At 42.0% G+C, this 16,336-nt stretch overlaps 1 protein-coding gene across 1 annotated transcript; it reads left to right on the top strand.

The window, feature by feature from the left end:
* Positions 1 to 377: 377 nt before the first annotated feature.
* GPR6 (G protein-coupled receptor 6) lies at positions 378 to 1,777 on the top strand. Its single transcript, XM_034767005.1, has one exon. It carries the CDS (start codon positions 415 to 417, stop codon positions 1,396 to 1,398), a length of 984 nt encoding a protein of 327 aa, XP_034622896.1. The 5' UTR covers positions 378 to 414; the 3' UTR covers positions 1,399 to 1,777.
* The last annotated feature ends 14,559 nt before the right edge of the window (positions 1,778 to 16,336 follow it).

Here is a 16,336-nt window from a genome sequence, read left to right as displayed (position 1 = left end):
GAGCCCAGCTCGGGGCAGAGCCCGCTCCCGCTGCAACCCCGCAGCCACCCCACGCCTGGCCAAGCGCACCCCCGGCTGGGCTCAGCTCAGTGGCTGGCTCGGAAACTGCGAGTTCAGCACCACGGTCAGGGCTCAGAGCCCCGGCCTCGTTTCTTTAGTGACTGCCCGCGGGTGGCGGGGCGTTGGCATTTATTCTGCCCCGGTATTTCTGTCGCTCCCACCTCCTTCCCTGGGCAGGTTTCCTTCCCCGCAGGCGTGACCCGCCCAGCCAGGTGTGGCCCTGTCCTCTCCCCCCGCCCCGGTAGGCTGGGGACTGGGGAAGGGAGCCTGGAGCTGCCCCCGCTGCTCACTTTGCGCTGATTTGCCTCATCTCGCCTCTTCTGCTCACAGGCGGCGCACCTGGCTTCGGCAGAGATGAATGAAAGCGGCTCGCTCAATGGCACCGGGGTCCCTTTAGCCCGCATTCAAGCCAGCGATGGCAACTCTTCTCTGGAGCTCTCCTCGCAGCTCCCCGTCTTTGCCATCAACCCCTGGGACGTTGTGCTCTGCATCTCCGGGACCATCATCGCCTGTGAAAATGCCATCGTGGTGGCTATTATATTCTACACTCCCACTCTGAGAACGCCTATGTTTGTGCTCATTGGGAGCCTGGCCACAGCGGACCTACTGGCTGGAGTTGGCTTAATCCTGAATTTTGTTTTTCAATATGTGATCCAGTCAGAGACCATTAGCCTTATTACCGTTGGATTCCTAGTTGCCTCCTTCACTGCTTCTGTGAGTAGCTTGTTAGCCATCACAGTCGATCGTTACCTTTCCCTGTACAATGCACTGACTTACTACTCAGAGAAGACTGTCCTCTGCATTCATATGATGCTGATCGTTACCTGGGGGGTGTCCCTCTGCTTGGGACTACTACCTGTTCTAGGCTGGAATTGTCTAGATGACTATTCATCATGCAGCATTGTCAAACCCTTGACCAAAAGTAATCTGACTTTGCTGTCTGCCTCTTTCTTTTTGGTTTTTATCATCATGCTTCATCTGTACATTAAAATCTGCAAAATAGTTTGTAGGCATGCACATCAGATAGCTCTCCAGCAACATTTTTTGACTGCCTCTCACTATGTTGCTACTAAAAAAGGAGTGTCTACACTTGCTATAATTATTGGGACCTTTGGAGCAAGCTGGTTACCATTTGCAATCTATTGTGTAGTTGGAGATCTTAACTACCCTTCCGTGTACACTTATGCCACACTTCTACCTGCTACTTACAACTCTATGATCAATCCTATCATTTATGCCTACAGAAACCAAGAAATTCAGAGGGCCATGTGGGTTCTTTTTTGTGGCTGCTTTCAGTCTAAAGTGTCCTTTCGTTCAAGATCACCCAGTGATGTTTAAGTGACTTTTCTTTTTGTAGTGCTGCCCAAAGAGACAATCTACTTAGTGAATTACAGTGCCTGTAATGAACTAGATCCATGTTGTGAAATTGTTGAAAATGTGCTTAAACATTAGCACTTTATGTATATATATTTGTATTCTTTGGAATGTTCGGGTATGGAGCTTTCAGTTCTGTAAAAAAATGTGGTTGCATACAAAATGGTACATCACATTTGTAAAATGCAGACATTCCAATACTGCTTAATTATAGCACTTTATTTCTAGCTGCTGAACTGCCAAACAGTGTTGCCACTTCCAAGGGCAGAGAGAAGGGAAGTGAAATGTTGTATTTTATGTGTAGGTGTGAGTATATTTTGCTGCACAATGTTGATGAATTATAACATTTTGTACACAAAGAAATAAATGCATTGAATGTGTAATTTTATTTTGTGTGTTTAACTGATTACAGAGATATAAAAGTTTGAAAGCCTGCCAGCTGAGCAAGCTCCCTTTTTGTTTACTCTAAAAAGCTCACCCTGTACTTGTATCTAAGGAAACTTTATTTTATATATGCAGAGAAAATCTCACAAAAATGCTTAACTGCTATTTTTGATTGGTTTCTTTCATTACCCTGACTAGTATTTATTTATCTTCCAGGAAACAAGTACTTAAATATCTTATTGATTTTGTCTCCAATTCTCACAGGGTCTCATCTTTTATTCATAGGTTGGTCCCATATTAAAATATTACATTTTAAAAAAATTCAGGGAAAAATATCCAAGATGCTTGAGTTTCAGCCTAAACTCCCTTATTTCTCCCCTTAAAGGAGAAATAAAATCAGTTGATTTGGGGAAAAAATCAGTTGGTTCCCTAAAAGCCTGTACAAGGCCATCATAAATTGGCTTATGTGACCATACACCGTTCTGAAGCTAAATGTATTTCTCTTTCCTTCTGCTTGATTGAACTCTAACACTAACATGGAAGAATCACTTAAGTGCAGCTTTGTTGTCTGCCTGTCTTGGAGCAGTTTAAAATTTTCTGACAACCCAGTGGCTTAGTGGAGTGATTTTTGCCAGGAGCAGGTGAACATTATACATAAACTTTGAAGGATTTGTTCACTGGAGATCAAATTCCTAGACAACTGATTATTTTAATAATGCTACATTATATATGCAGCACACTTCAAAAATATTGCTGGGCACTTTACTATTTAAATTCAGTGAAATTATGATTTATCACATATCCTTTCAACTTTTAGTTAAAGGCTGCAACAGATTAAACCTCTATTCATGTGTATAGGGCATAAATATTAAAGAATGTAGCCTCTAATATTTCCAAACTGTACCCAACGCAAACCACCAAACAAACACTCATCTCCTGGAATGAGTAGGGCCAGGGCCATAAGAACATAGTAAGTCATAGAGATTCTCAAGCAGTATTTTTAAATTTATATTAAAGCCAAAGTACTTTTAATACTAATATGCAATTTCACTGGTAATGAATGACTTTTCAGTTTAAGAGTAATATGATCAAACAACTAGAACCCAGACTCTCATAACCCTTATTAATAAAAATTTTATTTATTATGTATCAGCTGCAGTTTTTTGACAGCAAAGGTTGGAAGATCCTCAAATAAATGTTACAATAATCAGTCATAGAAGTGACAGCATCACTCATTAATATATCCATGATCAAAGGCCTTAATCTGGAGTTGTTATAAAGTTGATATAAAGTAGCCTCTGTGATATGTCAAAATGCCTATCAAATGAAAATTATGAAGATGTTAGTACACACAGGGCCAAATTCACCCTGTTTTAACTCAATTGAAGTAATTTGTTCCCCAGTGTTTTTGTACTCAGATGTTATATTAACAAAATTAATCGCCAAGAGACATGACCAACAGGTGGCTAGGACCAGTCAATAAAACTTACCACCTTCTAGGATTTAGCTTTATAATTCGTTGTTATCTCAGCCTGAATACCATCAAAACTATACATCGAGACTGCAATAGGTTTTCTGATTTAGATAGGACCTATCATTCCAGTAATTAAAATTGCTTAACAGAGAAATGGAAGCAATTCATAGTTTTTTATCCTCATGCAATCTTCAGGTGTATTCTGATTACGTTTTTAGACCAGCATATATAATATTTACTAGTTAATTTATTTTGCATTTTGTTTGTATAATGTGAACACATTTTTATTAACCATTTTCTCAATAATTTACAATAACATTTAACAAAACTGAAAATAATCTCTTGGTTTAAATTAGAAGTATTGCGATTTTTAAAAGATTTTAATAATCATTCTTCTACTACTGTAATGAGCATCAAATTTATTTTTAATGATTACAGCCATTTGTAATAATTTTTTTTGGCATATACCATGTTAGGAAACCTTTTGCTGATTAAGCTAATAATTCCTGGGAAGGAGTAAACCAAAGTGGGGATGGTATTTTGATTTTGTTTTGGCTACCCCATGGACTGGAATTGACGTCAATCTAGTTGCAGTAAAATATGGCCTTTCATTTCCAGAGTCTTGATCTGCAGGGATACCTGAGCAGAATAATATTAGCACAGACTACAAAATATCTGCCTCCTCAAATCAGATCTCAGTCAAGAGAAACAGAAAGCATAGTCCTTGGCTGAAAGCACCATGAGAGGAAATCCAGTAATTTTATAGACCTATTCTACATATTGTTTTCTTGCTGAGATTGCTATATAAAGTAAAGAAGCAGGCATTTGCTTCAGAAGATGGTGTTACATTTGCAGCCTCTGCACATACACAATTTTAAACTGGCGAACTGCTAGCTTACCTTGGCTGCTGAATGATTTTTGACAAAAAATTGAATCATATACTGGAATTAATATTACCAATCAAACTATGAAATGTATCACAATAATCAACAAGAACCATCACTTTGAGGGCTGCTTCTACCAATTGTGCTTACTATCTGAAGTCAATCCAATTTACGTATCAGGTCTGATCCCATATTCCCAAAACCCACACTAAAGTATATGGGGGATTTTGCCTGTGTAGGGACCTCAGAATTGGGATGGTAATCTATTATAAAAATAGCCACTCTGACAAACACTTATTTCCATGAGACCTCTGCCAGAAATGAGCCCTACCCTTGGAAATATTTACATGTATAGGCCCTAAAGTAGTTATTTTTATAAAAACAAATCCTCATCCCAATCTTGCAGTCCCTATGTATGCAAAATTTCCATTGACTTCAATGCAACTGTTGGGCGTGATATGTGATTATGGTATTTTATGTGTAGCCCTCATTGAAAATATACCATGAGGTGTCCACCTTTAAAGTTATCAATAATTTGTATGCTAAAATAGATAATGTAATGGTGTCACAGTTCTGGGCAACTGCATATTAAAGAGAAAGAGAAAGAGAAAAACATTAAACATTAAGGAGAAAGAGAAAACATATTAAAACAATAAAAAAAAACCCTACACGCATTCTAATAAGCTTACTAGAGATCAACCCTAATTCCAGGAAGGGCTTTGGTAGGAATGATTCCTTAAAACTCCACCAAGGCTTTTTCTGTGATTACAAGTTCATAACCACCTTTGCTCAGAACAAGCAAACCCATGAATAAGTCATCCTGTCCTTTATATAGTTGGGACCTCTGAACTACAGATTCTGGAAGCTGGTAATCAGTAGATGTAGCAAGGAGGCATGGCCTCCCTCAGAGATTGACAGGGAGGGATGGCTGCATGCCTCCTGGTGGGCGGAACCCGGAAGGCCATGCCCACCCTGCCGGAAGCAGAGGGGAGGGACAGGAACAGGAAATACAAAAGGCAGGCCCTGCAGCTCAGTTGAGGGAGACAGACACTTTGAACCTGCTCCAGCAGCAGGAGCCTGCAGAAGATTGTTGCTGTCCTGAGGATGTACTAGAGCTGCCAGACATTCCAGATGCTGAGGAGCTGTTGGGATTGCCACTGGCAGTGTACCCCGGGGAGATGGAGGATGACCCTGGGATTCAGGTACACCCTGAAAGGAGGATAGGAAGTAGCCCAGCGACAGCCGACTATCGTCCAGCTGTGTTGCTGCCTGAACCCAGGTCAGTGTGCTGCAGCCAAATCCCCACTGACGCAGTAGTGAAACACTCTGCCACTGTTAAGTCCCTGGGCTGGGACACGGTGGAGTAGGGTGGGGCTGGGTCACCCTACCCCCTTGCTGCCAACCCCACTCCTGGGGTGGCAGCCTCCCCATCTTAGGCCAGAAGGCCTGTGTTGGTCTACTGTCGGCCAGAACTAGTATGCTAGATCCTTAGGGTTAGAGCCTTAGACTATGCGGTGCCCCTTCCTATCTGAGGGCCTGGGTCCCTAGACTATTCATTGTTCTGCCCTGCCTAAAGTCTGGAGCCTTAGACTGTTTGGGTGTGTCACCCTGCTTGAGGCTTGAGCCCCAATGGTAGATTACTGCTTGGCCCAGCCCAGAGGGCCTGAGCTCTAGAGACAGCTAATTTGCCCCCTTTTTACAGATTCACATTCTATGTGTGTGACAGTGAAGAGGCATGGCCTCCCTCGAAGACTGACAGGGAGGGATGACCATGCACTCCTACAGTAGACAATGGACCTCTCCTCAGGGCATAGCTTCAACAGGCTGGGATTTTGCAAAACGGGACATTTGCATTCACATCCCCCTAGAGTTTTCCTAGGAAACCCACTTAACTGAAAGTGCATGTTGTCTGGCACATTGTTTAAAAGAGTCCTTTGAAGAGCCTAAGACTTCCTATGGTTTACATTAGGTATGTTTCCCCCTTAGAGACATTACATACAATTACACAATAATACGTAAGCATTTACATTTTTAATAGACTGAACTCCTAAGATATTTAAACTTAATTCAATAAAGTTTGTTCTGGATATTGCAGAAAAATTGACATATCTATCACAAAAGGCACATATGTAAAGAGGTCCCAACCTGCTCCTACTGAAGTCAATGTTAGTTTTGTTATTGACTTCAAAAGGCCATATGCATAAAGGAAGTGATTATGCTATATTAAAACACTTTTAAATTTGAGACAGTAACCCTTTAGTGTCAGCTCTAATTTTCATTAGCAACCGATAGCTTATTCATAACCTTGAAAATCATGTGAGAAATGCAAAATCAGTAAGGGCCAGATTCTGCTACCTTTACTCATGCTGGGAATACCATCTTCTGTGATTTGTTCCATTCCGGTCAGTGGGTCTGATGGAAAATAGAGCACTACTCCGGGAGAGTAAGAGTGACAGAATCTGACCCTAAAACACCAAGCAGACCCTGAGTCTCTTCTCACTTACAGGAGTAGCTTCATTGACACCAGTGGTTACACTGATGTAAGTATAAGTGAGTGGAGAATCAGGCCCGGGGCTTCATTATACTGTATATTGAAAAGTCACCCAGATTCAAAATCACAGGTCACATAACAAACTCTTTAATGAATTAAAAAAAACCCACATTTTTACACCTGAAAAATGAAATATTTACATTTTTTAACAATATAATGATCCACTTGTACTACATAACTATAGCCTTGTTTGTTTTAGTGTATGTTATCACCTATCTTCTGTCATAGTTTTAAAGGGATGCAGTCAATTGAAAAAAGAGGTAAAATTAATTTCTGGCACTACAGCTGTCCCTGAGATCCCTTGCTATCTGTTGTACTTTTTTAAAAAAATAGGGAAATGTGATTGTAAAAAATTTTCTCTTTCCTGTTGGGGCTTAAAAGGTCCATATAAATGACAGAGGGAAACGGATTAATCAACCAATGATGCAATTCACCACTATACAGAGGACCAGCCCACTTTTGAGTGCTTATGCAAGACTTAAGTGGTTAATGGGCCTTGCTCTGGCACAGAGGTGAGTTTCAGTCTGCCTGAATACACAGGGAAAATGAAACTGCCTTGATACTCAAAATGCTGCCAATTGCACAAAGCAAACAAAGACTTTGTCACCCCTGCATTCTTTTTCCATGATAGTACTTCTTGAGAGTTACCAATATACCAGCAGGTAATATATTTTCAGTAAAAATGTTGATTTTTTTTTAAAGTTGTGTCCCTTTAAATTATGTAAAGACAACAGAAATAAAAAGCGAAAGATAGAAAATAATTTTTCTGGTTTCTCTCACCTGAAAACGGTTATCAGGGGCTATTGGGTGCCCCTTGTTAAAATTCTCCTCCTGCTTGGAGAAGGGTCCATACATAACAGATGCTGGTCACGTTGCTTAATGTGTCACTGGAAAGTGCTTAGATGCCACACTGATGGTTGGTTGTAGTATGAGACCCAGAACTGAGAAGATGAGAAATTGAAGTTTAGATAATTTCCTTGCCTCTGATTGCGTTTACCCCTTTTCTGGAAGAATACATCATCTCTGCCAGGGATTGCTTTTGTCTGGGACTCATTTTAATATTTCTAAAGGAGCACACGTCTTGCTTTAAGAATGGATTGCACCAAATAGAGATTAAAAAAAAAATATTCCCAGCGCAGGATACAGCCAGAGTCCCCTAGAAAGTATTCACCCCCATTCTTCATATCAAATTAGACAGGTTGCATATTGTGCTATACTGTTACTTGGTATATTTTTCAAAAACAATGTGCAAACATTTCAACTAAATGGCAACTTATGTTGCCTCCTCACTTGATTATAAGTTTTATTTAAATAGAAACCATGACAGATTTCCTTCCTCTCCTCTCCACTCTGCAAGCACCATGCACTCCTGCTTTATTATCACAGGCTAAAGGGGAATTTTCATGGGAGTCTTTTGAGGTATTAGTAGTATACCGATATCAGTTATAAAACATTCTATGGTCCAAATTCATCCTGGGTTTTCAGTGCACTTGCATTAGAGTAATCTAATCCTAGAAATGTCCATATTCAGTAAATTAAAAACTACAATTGTACTAAACTGTGTACTATTTGAAATGCCATGGCCTGTGTTATGCAGGAGGTCAGAGTAGATGGCCTTCTAACCTTAACATCTATGACTCTATGCTGAGAAAAAGGAAAAACTGAATAGCATAAAATATTGAGAGGAAGTTGGACCCAACATGATTAAGATAGCAAATCTATTAACTTTCTAAAGGCCCTTCTATTTCCTTCCACCATGTGGCCCAAAGGAGAACAAAGCCTGGGATAAGCTAAGGTAGGGGTTGAGGAAACAGAATGTGCTGTGTAGCAAGCTCCCTCCTTACCCTGCAGTCATCAATATAATCATGGTAAGGTTTTCCTCTCAGAATATGATTTTAGTAGCTAATCCCAACAGTACTCTATACTCCCCATCTATATTGCTGGTGTGAAGAAGCAAGTTCTGATTAATTTGATTCAGAAATTGCCTACCTGTTCATGTCCGTGGTCCTGTGGGAAGCAATTTCTAATGAACAATTTCAGAATCCTACCCGCTCATCAGAAATTGGCTAGAGATTGATGCTGCCAGAACTAGAAAGTAACCCTCACTGCAGCTTGATTGTCACCCCAAACTAGATTGTAATTACACAAACCCATTAGCAGAAATCTTGAACGAAAAAATGCAACTGTTAATATGATGTGCACCCAAAGGAAAGAGCATATTGATTGAAAAAACCCTTCAAACACACAGATGATAAAATATGACTATCTGACTTTAAAAGGTTGGACTTAGCAAATGTATACATCTGCTCTGCATTAATTTGTGTCAGAAACCATTCAAATATATAAATAAATGAATAAATTGACAGCATATAAAAGCTAAGCCACAACCACGGGGCCAAATCCTCAAGTCCTTATCCACTGTATACTCAGTCCTTACTCATGGGATGTTTTGCCTGAGTAAGGACTGAGAGTTAAATTCACCGCTGTACAGAGGGCCTCCCTTAAATGCAGGCAATCAGGATGGTTTCCCTGGGCACCAAACTTTGAGGGTGCCTCTTGGCTGGTCTGGTCCAATCTGCTTTCCCCCCCGCTTTTTTCTCTGGCAGTCCACTTGGTGGTTGAAGGAGACCAAAAATGTTTTCTGCCTTGGGCAGAAAAACCCTGTGCCTGCCTGTACATAGTGTCAGCACCAAGCCTATGAACCACTTAGGGACAGATTTTAAAAAGTATTTAGGGGCCTAAAGATGCAAGTAAAGTGCCCAGTGGGATTTCAATGGGAGGTTGGCACCTAGGTGCTTTTGACAATCCCGCTAGGTACCTATCTGCGTCTTTAGGCACTTACACACCTTTAAAAATCTGATCCTTAAGCCCTCAAAGTAGGCCAGGGGTTCTCAAACTGGGGGTCGTGACCCCTCAGGGGGTTGCAAGGTTATTACATGGGGGTTGCGAGCTGTCAGCCTCCATCCCCAAACCCTTCTTCACCTCCAGCATTTATAAAGTGCTAAATATAAAAAAGTGTTATTGATTTATAAGGGGGGGTTGCACTCAGGCTTGCTGTGTGAAAGGGATAACCAATATAGAAGTTCGAGAACCACTGAAGTAGGTTCTGTATGCAGGATTGACCTTCTGCCTGAGTAAACCATGAGAATAAGGATTCCAGGATTTGTCCCATTAAATAATATTGCATTGTTTATTTACTGGTTTATTTCTTATTACGTAATAAATCATGACATTGATTCTTAACAAAAAATGCTGAAAGTAAAAGGTGATAACAGTGTTTTTTTGTATAGAGACAGAAATCCTCACAAACATCTTAAGGAAAGAAAGGAGTTTACACAAACAGTATTAATTGCATACAAGGCTAGAGTGTGACTTGAGGCACAGCCTTAATCAAGGGGTGGTGTGTAAGATTCTTTACTTCTGTGGGAATTCTGCGCCACTGTGCATGCATAATTAATTAGATGTATTTTTAATTTTTGCGCAGAAAAAGCTTCTGCTGAAAAGTTGCTGCAGTTCTGCCTTTTGCCCACCAGAGGCCGCTGTGGTGAGAGAAAACAGCAGCCACTCCCAGCCAGCTAGGGAAGAGAAAGAGCCTGTCTTCTTCACAATCCTTGTCAGGCCAGGTCAGGAGAGAGGGGCTATGGGGAGACAGACAGTGTGTGGTGCTGTGGGGGTCAGACAGGGGCTCATAAGGCCTAGTGGGGGAGGACAGACTGGGGTAGGGGCTGAATGGGAGTAGAGGCACAGAGCCACAGAGGGGAAGGAGGGGCAGGGCCACATGGTGATGGGGGAGGGGTTGCAGAGCTACATAGGGACGGGGGAGTGGCTGGGTGGGGACATAGAGGCACGTGGGGATGGGAAGGGTTTGCAGGGCCACAAAGGGACAGGGGAGGGGGTTCAGGGCCCCATGGGGATGTGGGGAGTGGGTGTCTAAGTGGACAGGGAGGGATACATGTGCTTGACTGAATGGGAGAGGCTAGGGGTCAGCCAGGGTCTGCATGGGGGAAGCTCCCTAAATAGTCCCTCCCCACTCACCCCAAAACACTGTTCCATACTTTTCCCATCCATACCCAACAACCCTCTACATTCATACCCAGGCATCTTCCCAGCAATTATCTCTCAGTCCTCCGTTACCCTTAACTCCTGCCAGCCTTTGCACTGCTTCTGGGGGGTGCAGGGAATATGATTCCATATTGTAGTTTAAATGAATTATTATTCAGAGTTCTGTATTAATATGCCCAGTAAGGAATCTATTTGTCAAAAAACATTTTCTGAATCTTTTTTTGTTGTCTATATTGTTACAGACATACTTGTTGGCAGGTATTTTGAAATAAATGACCAAAAATAATTGAAAATGGTGTGATTATATTGTGTTATTTTAACAAATAAAAATGTAGAATTTTGCAGAATTTGAAAATATTGTATGCAGAATTTTTATTTTATTTTTTTTGGTACAGAATTCCCCCAGGAGTAGTAAGATGCACCACGCAGCAGTAGAGTTGGGGGGCAGTGTGCCTCAGACCCATCCCTCTGAGGCACAATTCCCTTCTAGCTTCTACTTTGCTAAAGTAACTTGGTGCTGGCAGGGATGGCAGGTTTGTATAATTTTTCGTGGAGCCCAGAACGGGACCAAGTCCACCCCCATCTGCCTAAGGATCTGGGAGGGAGTTTGGGTGCGGGAGGAGGGCGGGGTCTGGCTCTGGGAGGGCATTTGGGTGCGGGCTCTGGGCTGGGACAGGGGGTTGGGGTGCAGGAGTGGGTGCGGGGGATGGGCTCTGTGAGGGAGTTTGGGTGCGGGCTCTGGGCTGGGGCTGGGGTGCAGGAGGGAGTGCAGGGGGCAAGCTCTGGGAGGGAGTTTGGGTGTAGGCTCTGGGCTGGGGCAAGCGGTTGGGGTGCAGCAGAGGGAGAGGGGTGCAGCGCTTAACTCAGGCGGCACCCAAAAGTGACCCGCACCCCCTCTGGCAGCAGCTCATAGGCAGGGGACTGGAGGGGGTCTCTGCACGCCGCTGCCTTCAGGCACCGCCCCCCCAGCTCCCATTGGCTGCAGTTGTCAGAGTTGGTGCTCGGGGCTGGGGCAGTGTGTGGAGATGCCCCCCAGGGGCCGCAGGGATGTTCTGGCGGCTTCCACAAGTGGAGCAGGTGGGCAGGAAGCCGCCTTAGCCCCGTGTGCTGCCGGTGGTGGCGGTGGGGACCCTGGGCCCTTTTAAATTGCCTGGGGGCAGCAGGCGGGGCTGGAGGAGATGCTCTGGGGGAGGTGGTCAGGGGCGGCGGTCGGGGGAGAGACCCGACCCTGAATTTTGGTGGAGCCAGGCCCCCATGCTCTCATATTGATAGAGTACGGGCACTGCAGGCCCATACAACTCGCCGCTGCTGGCACTACAGAAGAAGCAAATTACAACTCCCACACTAGCCAACACACTGGGGAACTGAGTCAAGGTTCTGTTCACTCTCCACTCATCTGCTCCACTTACACTTGTTCAGCATTCAACAACTGCTTACTCCAGCATACTCAGCCCCTGCAACAGTAGTAAGGGAGGTTCTTACTCCTCTGTGCAAATATGTAATCCAAGTCACAGTCTAGCTCCAGTAATTAGCATTGTTCAGAGAGGAATAAGAATGATCATTAAATATATATATATTAAAATTAGTCAGCTGTTGGAAAAATCTAATATAGAATCTGTTGGATCAGTAACAGAGTTGTGAGCCTGACTGACAGAGCTATCTTCCTTTTTCATTTAAGAAGCGAAAAATATTTTTGCGTTATAAGTCCAAAAAACCATAAAGGTTTTGGTCTTTAATTAAGCTAAGCTTGGCAGGAAACAGGACAAGCAGAAACACCACAAACAGCAAATTCTTCCTTACACCAGAGTATTTTTTTATGGAGGAGTAATTTTAGATATATCTGGAAATTATACATATATATATATATATATATATATATATATATATATATATATATATATATATATATAATTATGCCTAATAGTTCCACCTTTTCTCCTCACACAAACTATACCACCCATTTTCTATTATAAGAGGATTAAAGATTACATTTATGGTACAAGTAGAACAGAGAAATTTATCTAGAGACTTAAATATTAGGTATATTTTCAAAATTGATATCTCAATTAACGGATCAGATCCTTGCCACAGAAATGAAAAATAACAGAACAGATTTGGCTAGATCAACCTCCCCAGATGCAACCTCTCCAATGGGAGAATTTCATACCTGTACAGAGGGTCAGCGCCAGGCATCAATGCAATACTTAAATCCCATTGGAGGGTAAAGTGGGACTTAAGTATTGCATAGGCCTTGTGCTGGCCTCTGTACAATGGCAAATATAATCCAATATGTGGATATTGGATGTTTTAGTAAAGGTTTCTAAATTGCACTATTATATCATTACTTTGGAGTGCAACAAGAAATTATCCCTAAATAAGGAACTATTAATATTTTCATATTTTCTTTCTCTGTTTCTAGAGTTTCTTTTTTCCATATTGTGATGGGGTGTATAAGCCCCACACTGGCAGTTACAGGGTTAAGGGGAGCCAGAGAAACCAATTAGCCCATTGTGTGGCACCTGGAGGGGAGACAGATAATTAAAGAATTAGAGCTAGCTGGGGAGAACCAGACTGGGTGGTTCCTATAGCTAAAGGACTGCAAGGCAACAGTAGGAGCAGGTAGATATTTGAGCTTCCTCCCTCCAGGAAAGGACTCCCAGAAGGGTCTGTAGAAAGTTGCTTGTACACTGGAACTGTCCTCAGCAGGGAGAAGGAGCTAAAGCAGCCTAAGAAAAGAGATATTCTAGGGAAGAAACTCTGAGGGTCAGTGCCTTGGAAGGAGCTGGGCCTCTAGGGAGAAAGTCCTGGGGTGGGGGCAGGGCTCTGTAACAGTGAGGAAGAATTCCTCAGAGTCTGGGAGAGGGGTGAGAGAGTTTTAGTTTCTCTTACTTTCTGAATGTGGGCACTGTTACCCTGGAAGGGGTGGGACTATTAGTGTGACCTGCCGGGGGGGGCCAAGTCATTGCACAAACTGCTGAAATCTGGAGGAGGGTGAGGGAAAGGGGCTACAATGTTGCATCTTGCCATGAGAAGATGTTCCGGGGGGGTGAGTCTGAGGCACATACACAAAGTTCTTTAGTGTTTCCACTGAATTTTATCAACCTTGGTAAGAGTGTTAGTTGTAGTAAGTAAGTTAGCACCAGTGTAATCAAACTGCGCATAGAGCCTGTGGGTAGTTATAAGAATTGATTCAGCAGCAATGCTAGATATGATAACTGGTTCAGACAAAACAGGTTTTCTGTCTGCTAGTCTAACTGCCTCCAATGCAATGACAACAAAAGGAGAAAATATTGGGGACTGAAGCATAAGGGACAATCTCATTGTGCTAGACCCTGTAAGAATATCTGGGCACCCTTAGAAAAAAGCATTCACAATCTCTCTTTTTCTGTTTGCATGTTTTTTTTTGTTTTTTTTTTTAAATATCTCCATACATACAGACTAGTGCCTGTATAGTCCTAGGAGAGCAGTGATTAAAAATATTACATAATAAGAAAGGATGCTTTAGATACATCAGCTAAATTTAGAGCCAATTAAATAGCTGCAAAAATATAAACATTATTTACAGCTAACAAATGAGTCAGATAGCAAACCCCATACTGGAAAGAGTCCAAAAGATAACAGCAGCCAGAGGCCAAATGAAAGTTCCAGTCTGAGCGCCCTGAAGTTGCTTCCATCAGAGGGAGGGCGATTGTGCTGGTAGGCAGGTAATGGATTAATGTGGAAAGTCTCACTGCACCCTGAAATAGCGCTGACTAGTGGTGTCATTTCCACATTGTCTAACACAACATTTACAGGTCCCGGTTTTCCCAGGATTGCCCCTTTTATATGAGAGCTGTCCTGAGAAATCTGCAAGTGTGCTCTGTTCATGGGGACAGCTGTCCAGTTTTGTGGTTTCAGGATCCTCCCAGATGTCCTGGTTTTTGTATACCTCAGAGGTGGCAACCCTATCTTCCAGAGCCCTCCAGCAGTGCTGGAACAATTTTCATAGTGGGGGTGATGAAGGCAGAAACCATGTATTTGGGTTGTTATTACTGCTTCATGCCGCAGGGCAGGGCAGCACCCCAGTTCTAGCACCTGTGGAACCCTCGATCATAACAAGACTCCTATGTAGCGTGAGGGGTGTAGAATTGGCTATGCTGGCTTTGCAGAACCCTCAAATTCCCCTGCAGCAGTGCCTCTAGGAAGGATTTTTCTGCCTGCTCTACACAGTAGGTAGAACTGAGATCAAGGATTGAGCAGTTGAAAAACAAAGTGAATGTGACAGGAAAGATGATGAAACTGAGCTAAGTGTTGTTTGGTATTTTGTCAAATGAGTTGAATGATAGTTTGTTTTTTCATTATTCCATGTTTCTTGCTGCTCTGTTTATTTAAAAAAAACCAACAACTTAATATGTAGTAGGCATCTGTCATTATTTATCAAATCTGTTTGAACCTTAGAAATCATCCCTTCTCTACCATATTTTCCAAAATTAGAACATCTATTCTTTCAATTGTTTAGGGAATTTCAGTGAAAACACCATATTCTACTACTTGGCAAATTTGGAGTCGCAGCAATTCAGGCTGCCCAGGAGAAGGTGAACCTAAGGCTATGGGTCCAGGTAAGAAATCCTGTGCACAGGAATGTTTTATTACACTTTTAGGTTTGTATGTTTTCCTGTGATCACGGTAAAGTTTTCTCTGAGAGAGGGAGTTTGGCTGTGAGTTGTGGGCTTTTGTGTTGGATTTCTTCAACTTACAGCCTCATTTTGAGAAAACACAATAGAAGTCTTGTGTTACAGATTTTAACAACAATCTAATCGACTGTTTTTCCCTATCTTGAAATGAATAATTTGTATGTATGAATTATCATTTGCTCAGTGATCATGTGTTGGTCTCCAGATTCACAATGTTGTACTGAAAACATATGAGAAAGAGAGGGAGAAGAGACTGCAGAAACATTCTCCATTATGTGGATTACTATTTGACTAGAGGATAACTCTGATATAAAATGTGATTAAATTAATGATAGACCTTACACGATTAACATTTTTTTAATAATCACAGCAGCGGCATGTTATTCTTTGTATCACAGGGAGATAATGTGAACATGTACCTGCAGGCAGACATAATTTGTCACTTCCAGTTTACACTGTTTTGTAATAGTTTCCTTCAGAGGAAGTGAACTATAAGAAAACTAGTAGCCTGAGCTCATTGGCTCCCAAAAAACCTTTGAATTTTGAACCCTGCTGCTGTAATAAATATTTATGAATTAATGGGAAGCCTGAGGTAGTCTTCATGGAAACTTTCAAATGGTGCTATTTGATTTTAAACTAAGTTGTGTAGTGGTGAGCAGGTAAATAGGAGAGCAATACCATGAGCCAGTAAACATTCTGTGCACTTGTTGAAATGTTTTATAAATTGTTCATAGATAATAAGTCTGACTTGTACTGATAGGATAACTCAAAGGAAGGCTTCTGCATGAGGAGCTGGTCCTCAGATATGTGTGAGGGTGAGATTTCACTTGTAGCTCTAGGCTGAACTGTGAGACTTGAGCAGATCTTTAACTTG

This window comes from Trachemys scripta, chromosome 3 (assembly GCF_013100865.1).
Source record: "Trachemys scripta elegans isolate TJP31775 chromosome 3, CAS_Tse_1.0, whole genome shotgun sequence".
In the NCBI taxonomy this organism is placed as follows: domain Eukaryota; kingdom Metazoa; phylum Chordata; order Testudines; family Emydidae; genus Trachemys; species Trachemys scripta.
The sequence above is the reverse complement of the archived record's forward strand: the minus strand, read 5'-3'. Positions and strand labels throughout refer to the sequence as shown.

Excerpts from the sequence above, each read along its gene's own strand:
- GPR6 (XM_034767005.1), top strand. The coding sequence starts at position 415 with ATGAATGAAAGCGGCTCGCTCAATGGCACCGGGGTCCCTTTAGCCCGC.